Source organism: Sus scrofa, chromosome 1, assembly GCF_054392235.1.
Source record: "Sus scrofa isolate SSC_HxYL_T2T_F1_AM1 chromosome 1, Sscrofa_HxYL_maternal_Yorkshire_Landrace_v2.0, whole genome shotgun sequence".
In the NCBI taxonomy this organism is placed as follows: domain Eukaryota; kingdom Metazoa; phylum Chordata; class Mammalia; order Artiodactyla; family Suidae; genus Sus; species Sus scrofa.
This window is the reverse complement of record NC_139383.1, coordinates 277046404-277061726: the sequence shown is the minus strand read 5'-3', so window position 1 is coordinate 277061726 and position 15323 is coordinate 277046404. Positions and strand designations below refer to the sequence as shown.

General features: G+C 39.7%; 1 protein-coding gene and 1 pseudogene across 1 annotated transcript in view; both read left to right on the top strand.

The window, feature by feature from the left end:
• Window positions 1-10372, top strand: part of LOC146407254 (olfactory receptor 1J4-like) — a 100978-nt gene extending 90606 nt beyond the window's left edge. Inside the window, exon 2 of the mRNA XM_084995140.1 lies at window positions 7681-10372. Coding sequence (XP_084851266.1) covers window positions 7681-8638 — 958 coding nt within the window. The 3' untranslated portion in view covers window positions 8639-10372. The remainder of the gene's footprint in view (window positions 1-7680) is intronic.
• A 131-nt stretch (window positions 10373-10503) lies between these two features.
• On the top strand, window positions 10504-11480 carry LOC146407253 (olfactory receptor 1J4-like; annotated as a pseudogene).
• Window positions 11481-15323: the final 3843 nt, after the last annotated feature.

Below are 15323 nucleotides of genomic sequence, written 5' to 3'. Positions count from 1 at the left end.
CATCCATATGCTATGGGATGGCCAAAAAATGAAGGAAAAAAAAGATATGGAGATTTATTTTAATGAGTTGGCTAGGAGTCCCTTTTTGGCTCAGTGGAAATGAATCTGACTAGTATCCATAAGGATATGGGTTCAATCCCTGGACTTGCTCAGTGTTTCTGGGATCTGGTGTTGCTGTGAGCTGTGGTGCAGGTTGAAGATGCAGCTTGGATCCCACATTGCTGTGGCTGAGGTGTAGGCCAGCAGCTGTAGCAAATGTGACTCCTAGCTTGGGAATTTCCATAGGTCATGGATGTAGCCTTAAAAGCAAGCAAGCAAGTAAACAAGCAAGCAAGCAGGCAAGAAAGAAAGAGAGAAAGAAAGAAAGAAATTGGCTCTTAGAATTGTGGAGGCCAGCAAATGTAAAGTCTGCAGGGTAGGTTGGCAGGCTGGAAACCCGGGGGAAAGTTGCTCTTTGAGTCTGAAGGCAGGCTGGTGACAGAAGTGTCTCTTCTCTGTGGGAGGTCCTTCTTTTTCCTAAGGTCCTTATCTGATTGATGAGGCCCACCCTCATTATGGAGGACAGTCTGCTTTATTCTGCGTCTGTGCATTACAATGTTAATCTCACCCACAAATATACCTTCATGGAAATATCTAAAAGTGTATTAGAACAAATATCATGGTGCTGTAGCCTAGCCAAGCTGACATATAAAACTGACCATTATAGTTGCATTTTTGGTTCTCAGTCTGATTTGGGAACCTGCTAGAAGGGATTCCATAGAGGAGTAACATGGCCATACTTGATTTTGTTATTGTTTCTTTAAAAGCACACAGAGTTTTGGAGGTATAAATGGCATACAGTAAACTTCATATACGTAGAGTATAGCATTGGACTCAGAAAACTGCATATAGAACTACCATATGATCTAGCCATCCCAGTCCTGAGCATATATCCAGATAAAACTACAATTCAAAAAGTTGTAGGTACTATTCACAATATCCAAGACATGGAAACAACCCAAATGTCCACTGACAGATGATTGGAGTAGGAAGATGAGGTATATATACACAATGGAATACTGCTCAGCCATAGAAAAGAATGGCATAATGCCATTTGCAGCAACATGGATGGAACTAGAGACTCTCATACTGAGTGAAATGAGTCAGAAAGAGAAAGACAAATACCATATGATATCACTTATAATTGGAATCTCATATACAGCACAAATGAACATTTCCACAGAAAATGTAATCATAGACTTGGAGAATATAGTTGTGGCTGCCCGGGGTAGAGGGAGGGAGTGGGAGGGATTGGAGACTTGGGGTTAATGGATGCAATCTATTGCTCTTGGAATGGATTTACAATGAGATCCCACTGTTTAACACTGAGAACTATCTCTAGATACTTATATCGCAACACAAAAATGGGAGGAAAAATTATGGATACATGTAAGTGTAACTTGGTCCCCATGCTGTACAGCAGAAGAGAAAATAAATAAAAAAATAAAAAAACTCTAAAAGTTGCATGCACCACTGTGTTCATAACAGCACTGTTCACAATAGCCAAGACTTGGAAATAACCTAGATGTCCATCAAGACATGAATATTTACAGAAGATGTGGTATATGTAGAGAATAGAATACTATTAAGCCATTGAAAGAGTGCAGTAATGGCATTTGCAGCAATATGATGCAACTAGGTAGTCTCACACTAAGTGAAACATCATATGATATCAGTTACATGTGAAATCTAAAATATGGCACAAATGAACCTATCTACAAAATCGAAACAGAGTCATAGAGATACAGAACAGACCTGTGCTTGCCAAGGGGGAGGAGGGGGGAGTGGGGTGGATGGGGAGTTTGGGGTTATTAGATGCAAACTTTTAGATTTAGAATGGATAAGCAATGAGGTCCTACTGTATAGCACAGGGAACTATATCCAGTGTCTTGGGATAGCCCATGATGGAAGAGGATATAAGAAAGGGAATGTGTATGTACAGGACCGGGTCTCTTTCCTGTCCTGCAGAAATGGGCACAACATTGCCAATCAACTTCAATTTAAAGAAAGGTAAAGAAATCAAAATATATCATTAGATGAGTTTTGACATATGTATATACACATGAAATTACCACCACAGCCATCAAGATCAGGAATTTCTCCGATGTCTACCCTCCTGCCTTCTCTTTTCTTCTCCCATCTGTCCTCAGGGGAAGCACTATTCTGTGTCTGTCACATGGATTATTTGCATCTTCTAGAAGCTTATTTCAGTGTAATTGTTCAGTGTGTATTCTTTTTTTTCCCTGCCTTCTTTCACTGTGCATAAGTATTTTGAGATTTATTCATGTTGTACTATGTATCAATAGTTCATTTTTTAAATCTGTGTAGCATTCCATTTTAAGGATATACCACAGCTGTTGCATCCACTCACATTTAAAATATTGCTAATTTTTTATTATTAAAATTTTTTTAATTTTTATTTTTTAAAGAGTTTCTGTTTATTCTTTTTAACTTTAACCAGAGTTTATTTTTTTTTGAAGTATAGTTCATATACAATATAGTGTTAATTTCAAGTGTAAAGAAAAGTGATTTAGTTATACACACAGACACACACACACACATGATTTAGTTATATACCCACACGTACTTACTTATTAACAGTAAGTCTTTTGATGAACATCTGGGCTGATTCTAGCTTTTTGATATTAGTAAAGCTGGTATGAACCTTCTTGTATAAATCTATGTAAGTTATATACATTCTTTTACCTTTACAAATACTTAATGGCATGCTAAATTTATGTTTAACTTTTTAAAACATTTTCAAACAGCTTTGTATTCCCACGAGCAGCGTATTGGTGTTCCAGTTCCATCACATCTTAAATGACACTGAGAGCATCATTCTTTTCAATTTTATCCAGTCTAATAGGGATGTAATTGTGTAAACCAGTTTACAGACCTGGATCCACTTGATGGAAGGGGTGTCTGTGTTCCTTTGTAAAAGAATCCTCTAGCACTGGGGTATTTTTTTTAACTTATAGAACCCTCTAGTTCCATGCATGATTCTCATAATTCTGCAACACTTGTTACCATTTACCTGCCATTTATTTTGCCTGGATTTTTTTGCATCACCTCCCAATTGGATATGTGTGGTAAGAAAAGGATTCCTGATTATATTATTATCTGTTATGTCTCTGGAGAATATATCAGTATTACACTTTTGTGAATCTTAATGATTATTTGAGGGAATGGGTGAATGAATGAACAGATGAATTCATTCAACAGTTACCAGTCACAATTGCCTGTTGTGAGCCATAGCTGATCTCTAGTGATACAAAGACATTGACAATAAACCATTTAGTAAGCTTTCATTAGGTGCTCATTAAACCATCCTTCCAACTCACACGGACTATGATTATCATTTCCACTTTCAAGAAACTGGGTCCAAGGACCTTGGATAAATTGCTCAAATATGCTCTCTTAGTAGGAGAAGTACCCAGAATGTTTTTGAGTTTTATATTCAATCCCCTTTCTCCTGAACAAGACATAGACCTACCTTACAAAACCTCCAGGGGAGTGGGGAGACATGAACATTTTAAGGGCCTTTAGGTTTTAATGAGAGCCTGTGTCAGTGTTGGGGACCCTGCAGAAGCCCTTATCCTGCCTGTACCATACACCACCCTTGGGAGAAGCTGTATGCACGACAGCCACGGGAAATGGGGGAACTCCTGCTTTTCATCAGAGACTCGACTTGAAGCCCAAGGTACCATTCATATCTGGGAGACTCTCTCCCTCTGAAGCCAGGTTCAGCTCAGCCCCTGTGGACTCTAAACAACAACCTTCCCAAAGGGCCAGGAAGAAGTTGGGCAGTTGCCTTAGTGGATTGCTTCTCTAGTTGTTGACTGGGGAAGATTTCCTCTGGGGTCTCTTTAGGATGCAGAAAGACAGATCCCCTTGTGCATCATTTTGAAGCTGGAGAACCACCATGAGAGTCTGTACAGATCCTCTGGCCTCCAAGGTTTCCTCTTTTCATTGGACCCTGGGTCTTCTGGACAGAAAGTGAGGATTCAGGTAACAGAATGAAGCAGAAGGTATTTGAACTCAGATCACAGGTATAGCTCAGAAGGAGACCAGAAACCTCCCTAGTCGGGCATGTGTATCAATGTGTAAGTGTTTGTGTGACCATCAGAGACATTAGTTATATTTGTGTGTGTGTGGTGTTGTATGAGTCTATGTGTGTATGTGTAACTGACAAAGACACTGAATGACACATACTAGAATATAGAGAGATGCAAATAATCCATGTGACAGACTACAGAAGCCTGCACATTTCCTCATTGTATGCCTGTTCTATGTGCATCTACTGCTTGTGTGCTGTGTATAAGACCTTGCGCACTGCTTGTTTTTCTAATATGAATGACTTCTTGTGTCAACAAGGCCTCTGGTCTAGGATGCTTGACAGTTCTGTGTGTGTAGCTGTGTGGTACATGGGTATTTTGTTTGTGAGTTTTGCATAGATTTGTGTGAAGCTGACTCATACCCTGACTGTACTTCTCTAGTTCACAGAATAAATCAGAAAAACCTATAAATCTCTACTTGGCAAGTTTGTGTCTGTGATAGTGTGTGAGTACTTTTGGGTACCAAACCCATGCCTGACTTCCTTCAGAGAAGAAATAAATATCTGTGTGTTGTGTGTAGGGGGACATTCTCTCATTTTTTACCCTCCACTGGCCTGAGACCAGAAGATACACAGGCAGCTCCTCAGGAAACAGACTTTGCAGAGCTATTGGCATCCATTTTCCTGTGATTTGACTCTGCCAGCAGGGCCCCTGGAAGCCCAATAGTTTTGACACCCTGCTTCAATTTTGGTCAGTTCATTTACAAATGAAATGCTCATTTCTGGAATCACATACTTTGACACTCAGATCTTCATCATTCCCCATGTAATAGCTTGGTGGCCTTGGGTTTGGCCATGGTGATTCTCCGCATCCAGTGCTGTTCCATGGGGTCATGCTAATTGCTGACAGACCTTGCATGTACGGTGCTGAAGAAGCCAGACACATCATTAGCACTTAGCAAATTGTAGCCTCGAGGAGACCCACACCCCTGAATCTCCATGTCCTGATTGTGCAGGGGATGGTATTTGGTATGAAGCTAGGAAAATGAGCTCATTTATAATCTCTCTCAACACCCCACTCCTAGGTCACACATCATCTCCTCTTCACTACTGAGCAGTTTCCCAACAACCTTTTTGCACAGAGTGCTGATGGAATCAAAGTTTCATGTCTGTATTGTTCTCTTCTGTTCCCATTGCATCTCCTGGGTGTCATTAGGAGCTGTGGTTCTCCTGCAGGTGATCTATGAGTTCCTGGGCTAAGTCTGACCCAGCAGCTTTCAGTGAGAAGCCTATGCTTGGCAGGAGGGTGAAGTGCCTGGTTCTTCCTTGCTTCCTGTGAACTGAGTCAGTTAATAACCCCAAGCAACTCCCTTGTCAGAAGCGAGCATCTATTGACAGAATCTTACATAATGTTAATATAGCTTTCCTCTCCCAGGCATGTTTTAACATGAAATTTTCACTTTTAACATTTCACATTAGCTTCTCTCCCCCTCATAAAAAGAAATGGGTGGATTCTCTGTACTGAAAAATGATCAGAAAATCAATGTTTGAGAGCAGGTTCCACTATGCAATAACTATATCCCTACTCCTGATGGTAAAATGCAGGGAACAAACACTGTTCTCTGCTTCCCAGAGAGAAATAAAGGATGATGGTTTGAATGATATGGAAGGCATATGGCAAACTAAACGTCTGCAGGAATATGAGAGTGGACAGTTATCTGAGCAGTAGGACTCCTTCAAATCACAAAACATTTCTTCTTGAGGTCCTGCCTATTTGTCTAATTAAACAGAGGGAGGAACATGGAGTCATAGAAGCAAAGATTTCAGTATATATTTAAAAGCATGTGAGAGAAATGTGACTACAGTTGTTACTCACTATGATCATGTTAATTTCCTACTCCTTCTGAGTATGTTGATAGTGCAGTTTTTAAATTTTTTTTGAATTTTTAATTTTTTAGGGCTTCACCTGCAGCATATGGTAGTTCCCAGGCTAGGGTAAATCAGAGCTGCATCTGCTGGCCTACACCACAGCCACAGCAGTGCCAGATCCGAACCCTATCTGGAGCCTACACTGCAGCTCATGGCAATTCTGGATCCTTAACTGACTGAGTGAGGCTAGGGTACAAACCGGTATCATCATGGATACTACTTGGGTTCTTAGCCTGCTGAGCTGCAATGGGAACTCCCCAAAGTGAAGTTTTAATATGATCCCTCCTCGGACTCTTGAAAAGTTCAGTGAGGCAATCATGCAAAAATGTATTTGTCTGCCATTGTGTTCATTAACTTTCCATTATTATCAGTGTGAAGCTCAATATTGGGAAATAGTGCTGGTCAATCAGGAAACTGACTTCTAAGAGACACCCCAATCTTTCAGTACCTCTCACCTCTCAGACTACATCTTAGATCTCAGGTGTCTTCCTAACGATGAATATCCAGATCTGAGCCGACTTGGAGGATCAGATGTAGATGGAGATAGATGGAGGTCCATGCCCTGAAGTAAGGTTTATTTCTTGGCAAGAAGATAAACATACATTAAGAAAAGTTTGAGGAAGGAACTGATCCCTGTGACAGGGTATGAGCTCAGAAACTCACCTTAAGATTGTGAGAGAGGAGTTTCCATCATGGAGCAGCGGAAAGGAATCTGACCAGGAATCATGAGGTTGTGGGATTTCAATCTCTGGCCTTGCTCAGTGGTTTAAGGATCTGGCATTTCCATGAGCTGAGGTGTAGGTCACAGATGCAGCTCAGATCTGGTATTGCTGCGTCTGTGGCATAGGCTGGTATCTGTAGATCCAATTACACCCCTTGCCTGGGAACCTCTATATTTCTTGGGTGTGGCCCTGAAAATACAAAAGAGAAATAAATAAATAAATAAATAAATAAATAAATTAATAAATAAATAAAAGAATGAGAGAGCTCAGTTGCTCAATTTTAGGGCAGTTTCTTGGTCCTTTATAGTGACCACGTCATAATACTCTTAAATTCCTGAACTTGATGTTGATTTTTGGGGGGATATAAATCCTCTCATAAAAATAATCTATGCAATTTTTGGTGTTTATTTTATGCAGAAAATTGTTCTTGGAGATTTATGCCTCATGAATTAGAATCCTTTTTTTAAATCTATGGAAGTGTGATATTGGCAGCCTCATGGTATTATAGAAGGGCAACATGAGGCTAATAGAGATTTAGCATCCAAAGTCCTACATCAAGAATTTCATGTGACCAAAGTTACAACACAGTGAATCTGGCTTCAGGTTCATTTAGTTAGTCCTTGGTCAAGTGTGTCCTTGAGGGATAGTCTCCTGAGGGAGGAGGTCCTGTATGTTGTATTTATTCTTCTATGTCCAGTTATTAGCTTAGTGTCAGTAACATGGTTGATTAAAAAGAAAAAGTGTAGAATTTTCTCTGGTTTTCATTGAAAGGAATCATGTTGAGCGTTGAGGGTATGTCACTTGCTTTGGCAAGAACAGGTGATAAAACAAATGCAGGCAGTTATCCTTTTTCTCCATGAGAAGGTGAGAGACCTAATGTGGTGGCCACAATATGAGTTCAATGTCTCTGATATTCCTGCTCCCATCCTTCCCCAGCAGACAGGAGAGGAGCATGAGGAGGGAGAACCAGAGCCACGTGTCCGAGTTCCTCCTCATGGGACTCCCCATCCAGCCAGAACAGCAGGGGTTCTTCTTTGCCGTGTTCATGGGCATGTACCTGACCACAGTGCTGGGGAACCTACTCATCATCCTGCTCATCAGGCTGGACCCTCGCCTCCACACCCCCATGTACTTCTTCCTCAGCCAACTGGCCCTCACGGATGTCTCCTTTTCATCTGTCACAGTTCCAAAGATGCTGATGAACATGCAGACTCAGGATCAATCTATTCCCTATGCAGGGTGTGTAATACAGACATGTTTTTTCATGATTTTTGCTTGCATTGATAACCTTCTTCTTGCAGTGATGTCCTATGACAGATATGTGGCCATTTGTCACCCTCTACACTACACAGTCATCATGAGGGAGGAGCTGTGTCTATGTCTGTTGGCTGGATCCTGGTTCCTCTCCTGTGCCATTGCCCTCACCCACACCATCCTCCTGGCGCAACTGTCCTTCTGTTCTAAAAACATCATCCCCCATTTCTTCTGTGACTATGCTGCCCTGCTTAAGCTGTCCTGCTCAGACACCTCTCTCAATAAGCTGGTCCTATTCACTACAGGACCTGCAGTTGTCATTTTCCCCCTGAGTGGCATCGTGTTCTCTTATGGCCGCATTGGGCTCTCCATCCTGAGGGTCCCCTCTACTAAAGGGATCTGCAAAGCCTTGTCCACCTGTGGCTCCCACCTCTCTGTGGTGTCTCTATTCTATGGGACAATGATGGCAGTATACTTTTCCTCCTCATCAGGCCAGTCCCATGACAGAGACATCATTGCTTCTGTGATGTACACAGTGGTCACCCCCATGCTGAACCCTTTCATCTACAGCCTGCGAAACAGAGACATGACATTGGCTTTGTGGATTCTTTTCAGAAACAATAACCTTTTAGCCAAGTGAGAATCACTTAACCACATTCTTATTTCACTCACTGCCCTTGTTAGAAAATCCTTAAGAAGTAGTGTGTTGAGCACTCATGTCTCTAGCACTTTAACTCACTGTCCTTTAAATGGTCATTGTTATTGGAGGAGTTCCCATCGTGATGCAGTGGTTAATATATCCAACTGGGAACCATGAGGTTGCGTGTTTGGTCCCTGGCATTGCTCAGTGGGTTAAGGATCCAGTGTTGCCATTAGCTGTGGTGTAGGTTGCAGACGTGGCTTGTCTTGTGGCTCTGGCATAGGTTGTCAGCTATAGCTCCGATTGGACCCCTGGCCTGGGAACCTCCATATGCTGTGGGAGCGGCCCTAGAAATGGCAAAAAGACAAAAAAAAAAGTCATTGTTATTGGAAAAATCTCTTTCCCTTAGTTCGTATCTCTTGTTCATTATTGTTCCATAAGCTTAAATGTGATATTACCCAAATCATACCTTCAAATTTTGATCTCCAAAGCACCAAACTCCTTTGTGTGTATTTGTAAGTGTGGTTAAATTTTTTTCTTTCAATGAGTTATTATTAAATTTGGATTTTTTACAGGTTTTTAAAGTGTGTGTGTATTATAATGTTATGTTAGTTTCAGGTGTAGAGCAAAGTATTCAGTTTTAAATATATTGTATACCTTATATTTTGTTCTCTTTGATTTCCCTTATATTATATTACAAATATTGAGTATAGTTTCACATTCTATACCATTGGTACTTGATAGGATCTATTTTACATATAGAAGTGTTTACATGTTAACCCCAAACTCCAAATTTATACTTCCTCTTTCTCTTTGGGTAACCATAATTTTGTTTCTATGTCTGTGGGTCTACTTCTGTTTTGTGTATAAGTTCATTTGTGTCATTTTTTTTGATACCACATGTAAGCAATATCATATGACATATGTTTTCCTCTATCTGGAAATCTCCAGCTCCATCCTTGTTGCTACAAATGGCATAATTTCATTTTTTACGTGGCTGAATAATATTCTATTAAATGTAATTACCACATCTTCTTTATCATTCATTTTTTGATGGATAGTTTGATTGCTTCCATGTCTTGGCTCCTTGGCTTCCAAAGCTACAAACATTCAGTTAATATTCCAATGTTTACTTTTAGTAGAGTCCAAAATGCTCTCCTTTGCAGTGCTGTATTAGGTTAATAAGTTACTTTTGATGATTTTCGATGTTGTGATTCCATCTCTTGCACCTAATTGTATGAATCTTTGCACATTTAAATAATGTATACTTCTGTTTTCTTATGGTCAAAATGTGTATAATAATATTTATTTGGATTATGGGGAAGATTTATTTTGAAAGTGTGTGTAAAACCCTTGGAACAGTGCCTGGAACAATTGACATTGGCTTGGAAGACTGGATTGGACATTTTTGTTAACAGGATTTTAAGTGACTCAAAACACGTAGGATGCAGTGAACTACACCAAAAGCTGTTGACACAGCTTCAGTAATTCTCTTCAAGTGATTTTCATATTCTTTTTAAGAGGAAATGAATGATTGACACCTCTTGTGCCCCACTCACATTTTCATCTTAGCAAATTATAGAGGTTTGAACATGGCTTGATGTAAAGATATAAACTTGAACACAGAGAGTTCTCAGATCTTGTACTCAAAATGGGACAAAGCAGTGGTTTAATAACTATTTGTTGAATGAAGAATAAATATCCATTCATTCCTTTGGGAAAAGCCTTGGTTAATGTAATGGTTTGATGTATTATTATACACAGAATTGGAAAGACTGATTCATTCACTAACAATGAAGAGAAATAAAGAGAAAGGTAGCAAAAATTAAGACTTTTCATGGTACAAAGGATATGACTATAATCTTATGGCATGTTCATTGAGGTTTCTCACTTTCACCAATTCCCAGCTGAGGCAAGAGCAGAACGAGGAGAGAGAACCAGAGCAGTGTGTCCAAGTTCCTCCTCCTGGGGCTTCCCATACAGCCAGAGCAGCAGGGCGTGTTCTTTGCTCTGTTCCTGGGCATGTACCTGACCACAGTGCTGGGGAACCTACTCCTCATCCTGCTCATCAGTCTGGATCCTTGCCTCCACACCCCATGTACTTTTTCCTCAGCCACTTGGCCCTCACAGATATGTCCCTTTCATTTGTCACAGTCCCAAAGGTGCTGATGAACATGCAGACTCAGCAAAAATCCATCCCCTATGCAGGGTGCATGTTCCAGATGTAATTTTTCATCCTTTTCGGTTGTCTTGACAATTTCATTCTCACAGTAATAGCCTGTGATAGTTATGTGGCCATATGTCAGATTCTCCACTACAGCACCATCATGAGGCAGGAACTGTGTTTCTCTTTAGCAGCTGGGTCCTGGTTCCTCTGTTGCATCCATGCCCTGTTGCACACACTCTCTTGGCATAACTCTCCTTCTGTGTAGACAATACAATCTCCCACTTCTTCTGTGACCTCACTGCCCTCTTGAAGTTGAGCTGTTCAGACACCTCCCTCAATGATCTGGTCACCTTTTCTGTGGGAGAAAGGCTATTCATCCTGCCTTTGTGTAGTATCCTGGACTCATGTATTTGTAGAGAGACCACAGTTCTGAGTGTCTCTCCCACCAAGAGACTCTTTAAAGTTTGTTCCACCTGTGGCTTCCATCTCTTTGTGATATCCTTATGCTATGGGACACTTGCTAGTGTTTACTTGCTCTCATCATCATGGGACTGCAGTGACAAAAACATAATCCCTTCCATTTTCTATGCAGTAGTTACCCCCATGCTGAACCCCTTCATCTATAGCCCCAGGAACAGAGACATAAAACAGGTGTTAATAGATATCTGTCAATAGGGCTAACTTCTTGAAGGCACAATCACTAAATCCTCTTATTGCAAACATGAGCACAGTGAGATCTACCTCCTAAAATTATCATATGGTTGGCAACTCTGTAACTTCAAAGGAATATGCATTCAGCTGTGATATATTGTGTTAACAAGTCAGTAAGGTCCAGTTTGTGATTGGCATTCTTGATCTTTATTTTTTTTCTGCTTCTTCATCATCTCTTATAGAAGATGTGAAAAATCCTACACAGAAAATGTCACCTAATTATGACTGTGTTTTTTTGCCTTTTTCTCTTTTCAGATATGTCTATTTTTGCTTAGATATTTTTCATACTATGTTCTTGAGAACACACTGATTTAGCATTCTGTTCTGTTCCTTGTGGACTGATTCTTCTCTGTAAGATGTGCTGAAATTGGCTTGTAGTGGCTGCAAGCTGATTATGAACATCTCTTTTCAATTCCACAGTCTATGACAACATACAGGTGGATTGAAATCAGCCAGGAGGGACATAATTACATTACAGAAATTGGCTAATGCTACAAAGTCATGCTCTCCTATCATAGGGAGTCCTTTCTGATTCACTGAAGAGCACACCACTGCAGTTAGAGTGATTGGAGTTTTCTCTTTAGCCATGACACCTACCCTCACATCTCATTTACTTCCTCTGATATTAGCTTAGCTATACCAGCTATCTTTTGGTTGGTGTTTACATGGCATATATTTTCCATCACTTAAACTTTTTTGTGTCCTTACAGCTGTAAAGTGTCAGTTGTCAACAGTTTAAGTTGGGTTTTGCTCTTTTATGTAGGTTGATGATCATTGTATTTCTGGAGAATTTGATCTCAACATCTAATATAATCGGATTGTATCTGAATTTATGTTTTCTGTGTTTCTATATGTTTTCTGAGACAAAATTTCATATTTATTTTTACTTCTATTTATATCTTTTGATTAATTAAATACATGTTTTTATTTGATAAGTCCTAGATTAACTTATTAACCATACATTATTATTTTATAGATCTTTTCTGTGTTTTATGTAGAGATTCAGACTTGCTTTTCCTTTAAAAAAAGTTATTGTGGTATAATATCCTACTCAACATGAAATTTACCATTTTAATCATTTGAGGTATAAAATGAGGTGGCATTTAGTCCATTCATCACTGCTGTTTTATCCTAAGGTCTCAAAAGGGAACTATGGAGCATCAATGCAGTTGAGTACTTTGAAGCTATGAAAAGTAATGGCAAAGATACCTATGAATCAATATGGAGGGATTTCCCAAGATATAGTATTAAATGGAAAAGAGCAATGCATAAAAGCCCATCTATAGTATACTACCTCCTATGTGAAAAAGAAGGGAAAATAATATATACATATATATTCCCATTTAGCAAGAAGAAATAAGTGAGGAATCGTTGAAACTAATGAGACTGCTTAACTACAGGGGTGAAGTGGGAGTAGGTTAGAAAAGATGGAGAGATGAGTATATTTATTTGTATAGTTTGGACTATATTAAATTTTCTCCCACTGTACAGCATGGGGATCAAGTTATTCTTACATGTATACATTTTCCCCCCACCCTTTGTTCTGTTGCAATATGAGTATCTAGACATAGTTCTCAATGCTACTCAGCAGGATCTCCTTGTAAATCTATTCTAAGTTGTGTCTGATAACCCCAAGCTCCTGATTGCTCCCACTCCCTCCTTCTCCATTGGGTAGCCACAAGTCTATTCTCCAAGTCCATGATTTTCTTTTCTGAGATGTTCATTTGTGCTAGATATTAGATTCCAGTTATAAGTGATATCATATGGTATTTGTCTTTGTCTTTCTGGCTCATTTCACTCGGTATGAGAGTCTCTAGTTCCATCCACGTTGCTGCAAATGGCATTGTGTCATTCTTTTTTATGGCTGAGTAGTATTCCATTGTGTATATATACCACCTCTTCTGAATCCAATCATCTGTCGATGGACATTTGGGTTGTTTCCATGTCCTGGCTATTGTGAATAGTGCTGCAATGAACATGTGGGTGCACGTGTCTCTTTTAAGTAGAGTTTTGTCCGGATAGATGCCCAAGAGTGGGATTGCGGGGTCATATGGAAGTTGTATGTATAGATCTCTAAGGTATCTCCAAACTGTCTTCCATAGTGGCTGTACCAGTTTACATTCCCACCAGCAGTGCAGGAGGGTTCCCTTTTCTCCACAGCCCCTCCAGCCCTTGTTATTTGTGGACTTATGAATGACAGCCATTCTGACTGATGTGAGATACTACCTCATGGTAGTTTTGATTTGCATTTCTCTAATAATCATGGTTGTTGAGCATTTCTTCATGTGCTTGATGGCCATTTGTATATCTTCTTTGGAGCACAGTCTATTCATGTCTTTTGCCCATTTTTCCATTGGATGATTGGCTTTTTTGCTGTTGAGTTGTATAAATTGCATACATATAGAGAGATGAAGCCCTGGTCTGTTGCATCATTTGAAACTATTTTCTCTCATTCTGTAAGTTGTCTTTTTGTTTTCTTTTTGGTTTCCTTTGCTGTGCCAAAGCTTTTCAGTTGGATGAGGTCCCATGGGTTTCTTTTTGGTCTCATTTCTCTTGCTTTAGGAGACTGACCTGAGAAAATATTCATGAGGTTGATGTCAGAGAGTGTTTTTCCTATGTTTTCTTCTAGGAGTTTGATGGTGTCCTGTCGTATATTTAAGTCTTTCAGCCATTTTGAGTTTATTTGTGTGCATGGTGTGCGGGTGTGTTCTAGTTTCATTGCTTTGCATGCAGCTGTCCAGGTTTCCCAGCAATGCTTGCTGAATAGACTTTCTTTGTCCCATTTGATGTTCTTGCCTCCCTTGTCAAAGATTAATTGACCCTATGTATCAGGGTTTATTTCCGGATTCTCTCTTCTGTTCCATTGGTCTGTCTGTCTGTTTTGGTACCAGTACCACAGTGTTTTGATGACTATGGCTTTAGTGTTTCTTGAAGTCTGGGAGAGTCATGCCTCCTGCTTGGTTTTTGTCTCTCAGGATTGCTTTGGCGATTCTGGGTCTTTTGTTGTTCCATATAAATGTTTGGATTGTTTGTTGTAGTTTTGTGAAAAATGTCCTGGGTAATTTGATAGGGATTGCATGGAATCTGTAGATTGCTTTGGGTAGTATGGCCATTTTCACAATATTTATTTTCCCAATCCAGGAACATGGAATATCTTTCCATTTCTTTACATCTTCTTTGATTTCTTTGATTAAAGTTTTATAGTTCTCGGCATATAGGTCCTTTACCTCTTTGGTCAGGTGTATTCCAAAGTATTTGGTTTAGCGAGGTGCAATTTAAAAAGGTATCGTATTTTTGTATTCCTTTTCTAATGTTTCATTGCTGGTATATAGAAATGCAACTGACTTCTGAATGTTAATCTTATATCCTGCTACTTTGCTGAATTTATGAATCAGTTCAAGTAGTTTTGGGGTTGAGTTCTTAGGGCTTACTATGTATAGTATCATGTCATCTGCATACAGTGACAGTTTGATCTCTTCTCTTCCTATATGGATGCCTTTTATTTCTTTTGTTTGTCTAATTGCTGTGACAAGTGGCTAGGACTTCCCAAACGATGTTGAAGAGCAGTGGTGAGAGTGGGCATCCCTGTCTTGTTCCAGACTTGAGTGAGAATGCTTTCATTTTTTTCCCCATTGAGTATTATATTTGCTGTGGGTTTATCATAAATGGTTTTGATGATGTTCAGGAATGTTCCCTCTATACCCACTTTGTCGAGGGTCTTGATCATGAGTGGATGTTGGACTTTGTCCAATGCTTTTTCTGCGTCTATTGAGATGATCATATGATTTTTGACTTTTCTTTTGTTAA